Consider the following 14,186-nt stretch of genomic DNA (forward strand, 5'->3'; position numbering starts at 1 on the left):
CCTCGCAAATGGGGACCACCACAGCTCATATACAACTTGGTAGATAATCACCAACAAAGTCTGTGGTAGGAAAAATCCCACCAAACTGGTAAGCGGCCGATGATCACTCGACATTCAAGTTACTAATCAAGACCGGGCATTGGACTTACCAAAACTCCCCCAACGAGACCCCATGAAAGAAGATCGAACCCCGGATGGAGTGACAACATCATGGATTGTGAATGGAAGCGCAGCTGCGGGATGACAGCAGAAATAAACACATCCAGCGAAGGGAGTTCTTCACCAACTTATGTACAAGCGCAAAAGCAGTCGAAGAAGAGTCGAACGTCCATTTGCGAACAACGAACAAAGATCATCGCAGCCATGATGAGAGGGGTAAGGTGGCGACAGGGCCAGCCAGGAGAATGAATCGAGACAGGTCCGGTCATACATCTCCAGCTGGTCATTGCTCCTTTGAGCGCCGCTTGGTGTGACGCTGCATGCACGCTCCCTGTTTATCTGACACTCTCAACGCAGGTCTTCATGGGGGGGGGGGGGGAGACGATTAGGACGGGATCAGCCCGACTTCTTGCGACTAAGGCAAAGTAGCGAACATCCACCTGGATTCATTCTCCATTCTTGACGGCCATGGCCATGGCCATGCATGGGTCCCGTCACGAGTCCTGTAGCTCACGGTCTCTGGTGACCAAACAACTTTTTTTTTGGGGCGAGCTGCATTCAGCCTTGATGGCCGAAGAGTCAACACCACCCCATAAACCCCACTCGGAGTCCAGACATGAATCAGTTGAATCAAGGTCCCCATGCCGCTTCAAGTAATGACGCGCTGTGATTCGTGATCCGGCTTGCGACCGTAGACAACGTGCAGATTGCAGTACGTGTGGACCTCGGGATTTCGGAGGTCTCTACGAACGCCAGCCAGGAACACTTGGGTCTCCGTATTCGACCAGCCAAGCACCCTGGTGAACAGCGCCAGAGAGTATGACTCGACTGCCATCAATAATGAGCAGAGATTGTAGCGTCCAATCTCTTGCTGAACTGGATCGGTAGACCACCCACTTGATGGAACCTAATTGTAAACGAACAGCACGGGAAAGGGCCGCCGCGTGTGGAATTAGCCCCGCCTGTCTGATACAAAAGTACGAAGAATGCTGGCCAAATCCCCCGCCCAAAGAGTATTTCGTTCGGTACAGCTGCCTCTGGCCTCATGGCTGACAAATAGGAACAACTCCACGTACCTTGTAGATCTCGTCTCGCACCTCTTCAAAGCCCACGCTCACCAGTCGACGTCGATGACCCTCGGCAATATTCATCGGCCTTTGAATCGCCAGACTTGCTTGGTGCAAGTGATCCAGATACTCGCGCAGTGTGGGCGCCAGATCCATTGATCCATCGTCTGACTTGAGAGTGACCTCAAACTCTTGCAACTCAATCCAGCCTCCAGGCTTAAGATGATCATGCGCCTGTTGCAAGAGCCGCGGCCAATCTGCGATGGCGCCGCCCAAATCGCGCGCATGAATAAAGTCAAAGGGCCGATTTTTGTTGAAATACCAGGAGGCCTCTGCGTCGTCCACCAAGAATCGCAGATTCGGCGGGATCCAAGATGGCTGAATGGGGCTCAGATCAGTACCGATGACCTCGGTGCTGGGATAACTGTCTGCCAAGTCGATGGCCCAGATTCCAGTCCCTGTGCCAATGTCCAACACTCGTTGGATGGAGCCATTCTGTAACGGTGCACGAAAGAGCGCGCCGTCCAGGACCAGATTTCGGACGTGATGGAGGAGATCCTGTCGGTCTTGTTCCTGCTCATCATTCGGCAGGACGTATTGGCCTTCGCGATAGGAATGGTACCTCCGGCCATTCTCGTAGACGTGCTCTTTAATATCTGAGAGCAACGAGGCCGTAAGACTCGACGTGTCGGACTCATAGACCTCATCCTCGTCAAAGATGGAGACTTCTGTTTCGTCTTCCGCGGACGAGGGATCCACCGCATCCTCGGTGCCTGGTGGGCGAGGGGTCCCTGAACAAGAAGAGTTCAGAGACGGTGCGGTGGGTGTGAATTTTTCCGAGGACATTGGGTTCAAAGTCTTCAAGTCTGCCTCCTGAAAGGCGACGGTTGGAGGGTAGGTCATGGTTTTACGATGCAGGCCATCGTTGGATCTTCTCGATTTGCTTTGTTGCCGATCTCCGATCCCCCCACAAAGTTGGAGGTCACCGCCCGCGACTTGTTTTCCTTCGCGGAACGCTGCCTTTATGCACGTAACGACGCAGATTCGAATCCGCCATTTATGCGTGACATGAGAGCATGTTGGAAAGTGGGTCAGGATAGCAGGACAATTAATTTACATCAACTTGATTAAGCATAGATCTTGGTTTCTACCCTAGATCTCTCAAGGTCCGAGCATTAAGGTTCAGTGGCAAGACGCCCGCTGAATTGGAAACGCCACGTGGAAACTGTATGCGACCCTGAGCACGCTGTCGCTGTGGCGGAGTGAATAAATAAGCCATCATCGCCTCAGTCGAAACATTTCTGGACAGACTGAACCAAATGCTGAAATCAGTCATGATATCACACGCGCCGGGTCTGTCTGTTGCTTCAATACGGAACCAAATATCCGTGAGGGATTGAGACAAACATTAATCAAACAAAAAGAAGAGGCTACTGGCATCTCGTCAAATGTACATTCTCGATTTCTCGAGCCCTTCAGGCGATGGCATCGGCCCATGCACTACAATTCTCGGCGCCATGGCAGTGGCCAAGGTGTCATCACTCGAAGGAGCTCCGCTCTCTCTAATCTATATTGTGTACCCTTTTCATCTTCCAGGAACTGATCACGAAAGTGGTACGCCAACTCCACAAGCGTACAGGTTGCCGCGTTGATGCCACGCCCAGTGATGGATGAGATCTTGGAAAACGCACAATCATGCTGAGTGGCAAAAGCTTGAGCGTCTTGCTCCGGTACAACGCCTTCACCGTCGCCCACAGCAACGATCATCGTCCCCAGAATAGGTCGGGCTCCTTTCTTGCAGCGATGGAGAAGCGCATCGTAAAAGGTGGTCATGTCATTCCATGATTCCAACGACGAAGCATCATACGTGAGCATGAGACAGACATTGTGAGAATACTTAGTATACTCGCCGAATATACTGCCCCACCAGGCTAGGAATTCAACACGGAACATTGTGTCGCCACAAAAGTAACGATCTGTCGGTACCTCCAAAGTAGGATCGAAATCTTGCAGGCCCCTTTCCCGTAGAAGTAACTAGCAAGTCGCTTGAGATGAGCTTGACAGTAACCATTGACACTAAGACTCAGTGCACGCTTACCGTGTGATAATTATTACCCGACGGGGTGCCCTTGGCATTGATCACACAAACAAACATATAATGATCACGCTTAACGCGTATAGGTTGAGCCGCTGAACCATCTAGGCTGTAGTCTGCCTGGTGGATGGCAATGGGATTTGGATCAGTAGGTGGATTGTCTTCTGAGTCATCCGGTGGTCTCTCTGCTGTCGTGGATGAGATAGGCGATGCAGATGCGATAGTATGGCCGTCATGACCACGATGACCGCCCCTCTGGCGGAGCCTGCGGAGGGCAGCGCGAGCGCTCGATAGCATTGATTGAACTGGTCAAAGACCGTAGAAATGAGAAACAGGGATAAAATCAGTAAAAATGGGCCTTCTATAAATTTCACATGCGATCGCGCCTGGCTTGCCGCGGTGTACACAAAAGGGCTCCTGGTCGTGTTGGGCAGAGACAGGATTTGAAGTCAAAGACAAGAGAGACTTGGGGTTCTTTTCACCAGATAGTTGATCGGCCACGAGGCTCAGTGACAGAGACTGACTGAAGGGGCTGGAGGAACGATCCAGGGGTCAATTCCCTAATCGATCACGGGGTAGGGACAAATAGTGCGATGGCAGGCATCAGCGCGCATGGAATGGCCCCCTCCTGCGCCGGGAAGCACACTTAGCGCCATTTTCTCTTCGACTCAACAGTGAGTTTTTTGATTGGCTGGGCTGATTGATTCACATGCTGCAGCCCTAGCTCCGCGGATGTTCCTGTTGCGAAGTGTTAGATTTGTCTTAGAAATCTATGCCCTTGTGCGATGTTGGTGGGTCACTGAGTATGGGTTCGATGGCACGAGCACTTTACCCGTGACCCGACGGGCGGGCCGGGTAAGGACCATCAACCTTATCTGTTTCTTGATCGGGTAAGATCTACGCTCACGATATAGCAGCCGAAAGAGGTAAGATTCGTTGATTGTCTCACGTTCAAAACGTCAAGTCTGCGTTTTTCTCAGCATGAACGGGGCAAGGCTTTCTAAGAGAAAAGGAAAAACATAGTCTGCAGTCACAGGCTTTCTCATCAACTATCATGCTCTGGAGCAGCCCGAGCGGTGGCATGGGACGGAGGAAACTGAAACCGCCGTTCGAGGCCAGGGTGGTGGCTAGGGTCATTGGAGAGCGCATCGGGGGCCAAATTGGTAGAAAGAGCACCTGCAGGAGCCTATATTCTCGGATGTATAATGGATGTTTGTCCAAAGATAGTGCAAGAGTGGTCAGCCGGTCGTTCTTCTCGCAATTGTGATTCGTCGCTGCGCCGAGTCTACGAGCAGCGCAGCGTATGGTCCCTACCATGAGGCCATCTTCACAATCACGCAAGATTCCTTTACCCCGCGTCCCCCGCTGTGATGGGATCTAATCCAAGCAATTGTGCCAGTATCAATCAATCACCTAGAGTCACATTTGCAACAGTCAAGGCATTCGACGGCGTGGGCTCCGTCGAGGTAAAAATAGTTGTGGTCACCGAGACCAGGAGCAATGACAAGTCCGCTTTAAGGTATAAGTATCAGCAAGCTGGGCGCTCTTTTCGGTGAATTCAACCCATATGCTCACACACCGAATTCAACACGACTAGCAAATCGCGATGAGGGTGCTTGCTGCCCTCACTTCGGTCTTGGCATGGGGAGTAAGCCTTGCCGAGGCCAAGACTGTGTTTGCTCACTTCATGGCAAGTCAATTCCCATTCCAGTTCAATATTGAAGTCTGACTCAAGATACCGGTCCTTTGCAGGTGGGAAATACCAAGCTCTTAGACACAGACGATTGGAGTCAAGAGATCAAGGCCGCCCAAGATGCGGGTATAGATGCCTTCGTGCTGAACATGGCGAACAAAGATAGCACAAACGACATTGCATTGCCCAAAGCTTTCTCCGCGGCCGATGCCCAAGGCTTCAAGCTTTTATTTTCATTCGACTATGCCGGCAACGGCCCCTGGGACAAATTAGTGGTTATTAAAATGATCAATGAATACGGCACCAAGGAAACCTACTTCAAGAATGACGGGAAGCCATTCGTTTCAACCTTTGAGGGACCCAACAATGCAGATGACTGGAAGGAAATCAAAAAGCAGACAAACTGTTTTTTCATGCCAGATTGGTCATCCGTCGGTGCCCAGCCGGCCGTTCATCTGGGTGACGGCATTGCCGATGGCCTATTCAGCTGGGACGCTTGGCCAAAAGGACCAGCCAACAGCACAACCTATCCCGACGCTTCATATTACGACTTCCTGGGTTCAAAGCCGTATATGATGCCCATTTCTCCATGGTTTTACACCAATCTTCCAGGATACGATAAGAATTGGCTGTGGCGTGGCGATGATATGTGGTTTCAACGCTGGCAGCAGGCCATTTCCCTCGACCGCCAGCCTGACTTTATCGAGATCATCTCGTGGAATGACTATGGCGAGTCACATTATATCGGCCCCCTGGATGATCGCCAATATGAGGCTTTTGACATCGGCCGAGCTCCTTTCAACTACGTCAAAGATATGCCCCATGACGGATGGCGCGAGACGCTCCCATACTTCATCTCCATGTATAAGACAGGATCCGCCCTGGTCGACCAAGAGCGGCTAGTAACATGGTATCGAGTCAACAAAAACGGTGCTTGTTCCGACGGTGGCACCACCGGCAACACGGCAAACCAGCTGCAGCTTGAGTATTCGCCAAATGTTATGATGGAAGACAGGATCTTCTATGACGTGCTTCTCACGGGCGAGGCGCACGTTGAAGTCAGCATCGGTGGCACTACTCAAACTGGTGGATGGGACCAGGAACCCTACGGAAACATTGGTCTATACCATGGCAGCGTACCAATTGGGGCGGCAAGCGGCCAAGTAGTGGTGACAGTGAAAAGAGGAGATGATACTATTGCCACTGTCAAAGGAGCTTCCATCACCAGCAATTGTAATGCAGGACTCAACAACTATAATCCTTGGGTTGGAAGCGCTAGGGGCTCCAACAGCATCACCCCGAGACGAACCCAGGTCGACCTCGCACATCTGCAGTGCATCAAAGGCTTCGGCGTGTATGACTTTATCGGCGTCTGCGACTTCGCCTGTGCAAATGGCTAGTGAGTGAATTCCAGACCTATCTACCCCGACTCGTTCGATGTCGGAACGTTCACGTATGGAACAATCCCACTGACAATGCGGTCTTCACACCGTCTGATACAGCTGTCCAAGCGCTGCTTGTACTTGCCTCAACAAAGGCGAAGCCAATGCCCCCAACGAGACGGGAGTGGTGGGATATCCCCTTCCTGGTAAGAGTGGCTCCTTCGCAGGGCTCTGCAGCTTCAATTGTAATCATGCGTACTGCCCGGACTCGGTTTGCGGTACGACTCCTAGTAATGGAGTCGTCCTGGGCTACTCGCCTTTTTTACCTCCAGCATGTACTGGTGGAACCGGTGAAGGCGCCTTTCAGGGCCTCTGCAGTTTCGGTTGCAATTTTGGCTTCTGTCCGATGCACGCTTGTACATGCACGTCAAGGGGTATCCTTATTCAACAACCCCCCAAGACGGATGTGACTGGATACTTTTTGGACTCGTCCACAAATGACCATGGTCTATGCAAATTTGCATGCGAGCATGGCTACTGCCCCGATATATGTGGTAGTCGATCGATCGACCCGAGCGGAAATGACAGCTGTTATCCAACTATCACATTGGATCCAGTTGTCTGGCACAGCAGAACAGCTCAATGCGTGCCACCCTGTGTTCTCGTCATCCCTCCATCTACTCTAGGATCGACGATCACACTCTCTTTTGAAGACTTGCACACTCAACTCGAAGTGGGTTGGACGGCGACAGACACAACCAGCGGGAGTGTGATATCTCACTACACTGCCACAACCGTGAGTGTGGTTGTTCCCATTCCCCCGATGACCGTGGATGTCATCAGCTTCTCGGAGGAGCTTATACGAGCATCAGCCGGTGGTATGATCCCCGCTGTGATCACCCCGAGGCCGAGTATCAAGCCGCCACCATTGAGAATCACGCCTAGTGTGACCGGGCTACCAGTATCACCCATAGGCCGAATGATCTTCCCACCTCCGTGGCCAGGGACTGGATCGGCGCCGTTACCAGGCCCCAGCGGGACTCCCCCCGCGAACAGAACTACCAGCCCTATTGCCGCTGTTCCAACGGCTGATGGGTCATCACCTACCACCGTGTTTCCTACCCAAACTGTAAGTTGGGTTCAGCAATGGGTTCCAGAGCCCACAGTGACCCAGGTGGGTGGCGGTCCCCCTGTTCCTGTCATCCCATGCTGGGTTTGGTTCATATGGTCATGCCCCCCTAATGTTGGTGGGATCGTTCTGTCGGGTTTCGAGAAGCCAGGTGTCTACCCAATGTAAGTCAATCTTCTAAGTGCGAGGCTCCGCTACTCTTTTGCACAGTTCGGTCGTGCTCACCCTTCATACAGAGGAGGCCCACCACCTCTTGGCCCAAACCCACCCCCAGGTCTGACGTTGAAGATTCCGTGGCCTGAAATCACGTAAGTTGACACGCCAGACGGTTTATTGGCTTCAACCACGAATTTAGTTTCCCTCGTGTGAAAAAATTCAGTATGCAGTGCCTTCGCTGACGCTAACACTGGATCGTGCTGCTAGCATCGGCTCAGATATCAAGCCCAAGTATCCGGTTTCCCCAGCACCAGAAGAGACCTTCTGCGAGACAGCAACAGCAAGCGTGTGTACCACAACTCTTTCATATGGCATCGTGGACAAGCGGGCCAATGAATGGGCAACTCCAACCCCGACACCCCGAATCCCATTTATAGAGCTTCAAGAGCTCAACAAGCAGGCGGTCACCACCACCTTCACCACCCTCTCTTTTTGCATCAAAGTGACGGGCTGTGGTGCAAGTGATATTACAAAAACAACTGAAATCGAAACTATTGCCACAAACAACCCCCGCGTGGTCATTCCTGTGGATCCCCAAAACGTGGGCGGTATCAGAGCTCTGCTGCAGAAGGAGTTCACAGGCTCTTCGAAGGATCTGTTTGAGTCGAGAACGGATCAGCTTGGAACCATCTTCTTCTTTGTTCCAGCTCTGACCGACGACCAAACCGCTACCATCAGCGAAGACAGGGATGTTTTGGAAGCCTATATCCCGAAGGGTATGCTGACCCGCGCCTATTGGGGAACGTATCGCGACCCAACTGTGGACAAACCAACGTACACAAAGGATGATGACTGGCTCGGAGAAAGCCTGAATGTCACCGTGAATGAAATGCGAGAGCGTTCCATTCTTTCAAGGCGATCTGAGATTGTGCAGTCAGATGTGTTGGACCAGATGGTCTTGTTGTCTTGGCCCCCCATGGGACTTGTTGTCCCAGCAGTTGGGCAATACAGGTGTGTCTTTTGCCCTGCTGAAACAATTCGCTTCCTTCATGAAGAAGTTGAGAACAGGGAAGAGGTCGTTGTGAATGCACGTGTATTAGCCAAACCTTGGCTAACCAAGATTTTGACAGGTACGATTCGTCAGCAGGCGAGGGCTCTTATGTGTACAACATCGACCCTGGTGCCCTGCCAACACACCCAGAGTTAAGCGATGTGACTTTCGACCCTCCCCTGTTTCCGGGTCCAAACCCTGTGAGTGAGTGGATGGAAAACGACGAAAAGCGACATGGGACCAAGTGCATTTCGAAGGCAGTGGGGAAGAAACTCGGCATAGCGCGCAAGGCGACCGTTGTGGCAACAGTCTGGGATTATGAACAGGCCATTCTCGAAAATTACATCGATGCTCTCGTCAAAGTCCATGGCGACATCTCTTCAAAGGGTCGAGGACCCAAGAGTGTTGTCAACTTGGCCATCTCGGATGCTTATTTGCCGCCAAAGATGCAAGACACTATGGGTGAGATTCAATTCTCTTCTCTGTCCCTGAAAATTCGGTCGTGCTTCCCCACTGACGCTTTCTGCCTCTGATCTAGCCTCGCTGATTCGAAGTATCATGGATTTGGGGGCTGTGGTTGTGACAGGGTCTGGAAATCAAGCAGGCTACCCTTACGGCTACCCGGCGCTTTTTGGAGACCCCAACAACAGCAACTACATCCCAGATCTGATTGTCGTTGGGGGAGTAGACGGTTCAGGCGCGAGATCCCCAGAGACATTTTCTGAAGCAGACTGGATCACCTGCTGGGCGCCTGGCTTCCGCCTGTGGGTGGCCACATCGCTATTTGTAGAGAGCTCGGTGGTCCCTGAAGGATACGACAAAGCTGATGGAACATCATACGCCTCTGCAACGGTCGCGGGTCTAGTGGCCTATTATCGCGGTCTTGATCCCAGCTTGAACACAGCCACAAGTGTGAGGCGGAGAATCAGGGAGCTGGCATACCGCCGAGAGGCGCGACCCAATGCAGGAACCACATATCCAAACAAAGTGATTTGGAACGGCCAAAGTTGGGGAGAATCTCTCGTTCTGCCGTGTGGCCATGACTTGAAAACAAAACGGCAGGATGGAGAAAATACCTGTTCTATCTCGTCCCCACTGCAGCCACCGTCGATTAACTTCGGGTCTGGTCCAGCCCAGCCACTTTGCGCCGGCACTGGCTGCGGAGTCAGCTGCGCGGGCTTCTTTTGCTTCGACACGAGCCTCAAGCGGAACCCAGATTTCCAGGACCCCCGCAACCCGGACAGCGTTCAGAATCCGGACAGTCCTTACTGGAATGATTGGAACGGGACCATCAGTCGTCCCGATCCAACCACAGAGCCTCCGACCAAAACCACCCACACATCGACTCCAACCTATTCCAACGTCCCGGTTGGAGGCAGCTGCAGCTCGACTGATCAGTGCATGGATGACTGCTTGGGTACAAACAATCGCATTGAGTGCAGTGATGGTACTTGCAGTTGTATCGAGGCGGCGCAGCCCAAGGACACTCCGCCGCCTGTGGCTCAGTGCGGTGGTAATGTCGACAGATGCACCGACGTGTATGCATGCCGAGGTAGTGATGTGATGATCTGCGGGCCACTTCCTGATTCCAATGGGTTTGATGTCTGTTACTGTGGAGCAAAGAGCAGACGACTGGGATTTTGATGCCCAATGAATGGGGTTGCAGTCTGTGTTGAGAGCGGATTGTGGCGTGATCATGTCAGGCGACATATTGGAATACTCAGAAACCAATGCTCCAAAGAGCCCTGGTGGCTCGTCGGGCGAGAGTTCCTGTCGAGAATCGCCTTCATCAACCAACAGAATGAACTGTACATGCATCTCAGCCTCGGTGTACAATCCACTAAGCCCTCCGTTTCGTAGCTAGACTGTAGTGTCTGCCGCCGAATCCATGGCTTGTCGAACCATAACGGTACACTTGTCCAAGAAGAGACTTCGATGCCTTCTGTCCAGGGCCATGCTGCATCGTGTATATGAAACGTCGTTTTCTCAGCTGGTAAAAGAGGGGAAGCAGAGCTTCTCTCAAAGCCCACGTTCGTGGAGGCAAAAAACGAGAAAGAGACCACAGAGTTAGGTCGTTTTGCAAACTGAGTCATATCATGCAGACACTGGATGTAAGCAAGTCAAGCTACGCGTTGAGAAGCGGAAGAGCCAAAGCGGTGACTCGGGCACCGGTGAAGGTTCATCGGACAGGATGAATGCCCCACGGTCCGCGTCCCCGCCGAAGAGGATGACCAGATGGTGACACTGAGATCATTCCATCCAGCCTCCAGTTAAAAATGACTAATCGGTCCTTCTCCAGGGCCGGAGTTGAAGGTATCATCATCATCCAGTCAGTGGTTGTTGTTCAGAAGACGGGATAGAGGTCATGCTCGCTTGCAAATCGTTCGATGTCAATCTTTTGTCCCTCCGTCCCATTCCCTAGGCTTATATCTATCTATTTATTTTTCATCTTTCGGCCTCCACAGTCTGATATCCTGTGGAGCACATTGAGGGATGTAAAGCCTCATTTTCTTTCGACATGGTGAAAATGAATTATTGATCTAGACATCAAGATGTGGACCTATCCGCGGAGCTTTGAGGTGGACCTGCTTCCACTGAGTTGGGAGCGCAATAAAAGTATTATCTAGTTGAATTCCCGGCGAAGGGAAATTGATCCTATCATTTCGCATAAGCATGTGTTATATAGCCATTTAATTTCATCGTATTGCAGCGCAGAGGTCACTCATCCATGGTCAGTAAGAACAATCTGGAGGATTTCCAATCGCACTCTAGACACGCGTCCCTCCACGAACAGGTCTCTCCATCCCTCTACCGGACTGTCCCTGAGGCTGGCGAGGTCGCCTTTCGCTCTCCGGACCTCTAACCTCCAATCCAGCCTGCAGAACACCGGCGCGAAGAATCCGCATATGTGCCTCCTGGTTGAACGAACGTAGGCTCTCCAGGGTTTTCTCTTGCATGTCGTCTCTCAGATCAACCTTGTTAGAAACGAGAACGTTGTTCTCCAGATCAATGCGCGCGTCCAAAACGCCCTTTTGAATCAGGCGAATGATTTCTTGAACAAAGGAAGATGAGATGCTTGTAGGTTGCGCCTCGCCGCCAATCACCTCGGGGGCGAAGATGGTAGCCATGGACGTCAAGGTCACGCGGCTAAAAGGCACCAAGTATTGTTTAATAGCCTTTGTGCGGATCGAATTATAGAGGTCGGAAACGTGACGCTGAAGGTGAAGATCGAGAAGATAATCCGTTCGGTAGGATTCCAGAATGTCGAGACAAGGTCGGAACTTGGAGTTGCAGAAAAACACAATCGCTCGGCGAATATGAGGCTCAAGCTCCAGGAAGTTCCGGAATGTACTGTTCTCGAGGACATCGCGCCGCAGACTTTCTCGGTCCATCGATGCCATTGCACACAGACCACCATAGACAGCAACATCGTTGGCCGTAATGACCTCATTGAATGTATCGGTCAAGCTCACATCGGATCCCAGAAAGCTTTTGGCAGCCTCCGCATACGACCCCGAGTGCATCAGGGCCAGACCAAGCGCCGCTGCCATTTTGGGCTGACTCTTCAGTCGGTCCTCGGGTTTGGACTGCGCCGCGCGCAAACGGTGTACATTTGACTGCACGGCGAGCCAGTCACCGCGCTCGACGGAGACGTTGATGAGTTTGAAGAGCATCGAGATGATGTGGTTGGGTGTGGTGCAGTATTCGCGCATTCGATTGTAAGCTTTCGAAGCAGCGACCAGGTCACCTGTCTCGTAGTAGTGATTTCCAATATCCTCATTCCCCATCTAAATATACAAGTCAGAGAATCGTTGTTGATATCAAAACTCGGGCGGGATAGCAGCGTACCCGAATACTCTCCTTGATCAGGTTGTTTTTGTATCCCCTCAGTTCTTGCTCCAGTCGTTCAGATTGCGCTTGAACCTGTCGTTGCACCCTTTGAACCCAGGCTGCATCAAGAGTGGCTTCCGACTCGGTTGGAGACACCTCCGACAACGCCCGAACTGCTTTTTCATATCGAGCGACATCCTTTCCAGACTTGGCCTCGGCGACAGCAAGCTTCAAAGCTTCGGTGGAGAGGGCTGTCGATGACGTTCCGATAAGATATAGGCGGTCGAACCGAGTACGCCCTGCAATGCTGGACGTTAGACAGAGCACTTCGGGAATCGCGACTATAGAATGGCAGAGAATGAGGGAGCCTACCAGCATAATTTGCAATGTAGGAATCAAGATCAAATTTTGGAGGATCTGTTTTTTGCCAGAACTGTTAGCGTGTGCACCGAATCCCGGACGATGATAGCAGCAGGTTGCCTCTTGTCCGCGCCGCAGAATAGTGTATGTAACATGCCGTGGACTTTGATCCGAGGAGTTTGTTCTGTCTTTTCACTCGCTGTAGATTGACCATTGTGGGAAGAGCTGTGGGCCGCTGATTGTTCATGAAAGGAGAAGCTTTGCGATGCCGACGGGAACTGAGCGGCAGATCGGCCTTGTGAGGGGAAAGCGTCTGGTAGCGTATCCATCTTGCCCAGACTGTTGCAGGACAGAGCACTAGCCCGAGGACACTTTGGGGGCAGATGAGTGATAGATGGGCTTTGAATCACTGTCAGTGAGAAATCTCAGTGTCTCAAAATCACAAGGCTGAAAACTGAACACCCAAGAATTCAATCTACGGAAGGATGAAGGTATGATGTTTATGCTCTTCGTTGAGATAGCTTGTGGAGCTGGGGAAAGGCGGGCAGAACGCGACCGCTCTGCAGGCCGCCACTTCAGCCTGAGCGATAAGATCATATCGGCCGTGGTTCACAATCAGCTCCGTCATGGGGAGTTTTAGAAGCAGCCTGCTACTACTATGCCAGTACGAACGGTGATGAAGTCCCAACCAGCTCGAAGATTGACGAAGGTTCCATGCTGTGTCATACATAGGCAAATATCCGAGACTGTAATGACACAAAGCAGAGAGAGATTTGACTACAGCGTCATTAAATGATGTGTATGCCAATGTTCTGATGTCTGGAGCCCTCGATATAACCAAGCTATCATTGTGGAGGTCAATTGAATTTAGACTGATATTCCTTGTGATTTCATCTATTAGGCCAATGCAGTAACAATGGAGGATCGACCGGACTGCAACCTTTTGATTATGACAAAGATTGCTGCCTCAGGCCAGCAGTCTCTCGTCCTGGCCTCAGCCTCGGTCCAATGCCAACAGTAATCAATAATCTGGAATCCCCCGAGGCAATGTAGTAGGCCCGTACTCTCAGATTCCGAGATAATGATCGCGTAATCGAAAAATGGCCCGAGGTCAATGCGACCTCACAATGCACAGCTTCGACTTGTCCCCGTCAAAGTGCCGCGCAAGAGTCTTCTCATCTCGAGTGTAATTTTTTTTTTGTTTTTCGCCATCGTCATTACTGCGCTGTATGGTGTCTGGTCCATCCTCTATTCGGGTTAAAT

The 14,186-nt window shown here is 51.7% G+C and overlaps 4 protein-coding genes across 4 annotated transcripts; 1 reads left to right on the plus strand and 3 right to left on the minus strand.

Annotated features, from left to right (window-relative positions):
• Positions 1-808: 808 nt before the first annotated feature.
• On the minus strand, positions 809-2,129 carry POX_h09660 (uncharacterized protein; the record flags this gene model as incomplete). Its single annotated transcript, XM_050118410.1, has 2 exons — positions 809-1,066; positions 1,236-2,129. 2 exons carry the CDS (start codon positions 2,127-2,129, stop codon positions 809-811), a joined length of 1,152 nt encoding a protein of 383 aa, XP_049965197.1.
• Positions 2,130-2,726: 597 nt separating this feature from the next.
• Positions 2,727-3,618, minus strand: POX_h09661 (uncharacterized protein; the record flags this gene model as incomplete). Its single annotated transcript, XM_050118411.1, has 2 exons — positions 2,727-3,260; positions 3,325-3,618. 2 exons carry the CDS (start codon positions 3,616-3,618, stop codon positions 2,727-2,729), a joined length of 828 nt encoding a protein of 275 aa, XP_049965198.1.
• Positions 3,619-4,927: 1,309 nt separating this feature from the next.
• POX_h09662 (uncharacterized protein) lies at positions 4,928-10,376 on the plus strand (the record flags this gene model as incomplete). The annotated part of the gene is made up of 7 exons (XM_050118412.1): positions 4,928-4,969; positions 5,074-6,413; positions 6,517-7,689; positions 7,762-7,833; positions 7,949-8,692; positions 8,812-9,194; positions 9,271-10,376. 7 exons carry the CDS (start codon positions 4,928-4,930, stop codon positions 10,374-10,376), a joined length of 4,860 nt encoding a protein of 1,619 aa, XP_049965199.1.
• Positions 10,377-11,500: 1,124 nt separating this feature from the next.
• POX_h09663 (COP9 signalosome complex subunit 1) lies at positions 11,501-13,252 on the minus strand (the record flags this gene model as incomplete). The annotated part of the gene is made up of 3 exons (XM_050118413.1): positions 11,501-12,520; positions 12,582-12,980; positions 13,025-13,252. 3 exons carry the CDS (start codon positions 13,250-13,252, stop codon positions 11,501-11,503), a joined length of 1,647 nt encoding a protein of 548 aa, XP_049965200.1.
• Between the last annotated feature and the right edge of the window lie 934 nt (positions 13,253-14,186).

Source organism: Penicillium oxalicum, chromosome VIII (assembly GCF_001723175.1).
Source record: "Penicillium oxalicum strain HP7-1 chromosome VIII, whole genome shotgun sequence".
Lineage (NCBI taxonomy): Eukaryota > Fungi > Ascomycota > Eurotiomycetes > Eurotiales > Aspergillaceae > Penicillium > Penicillium oxalicum.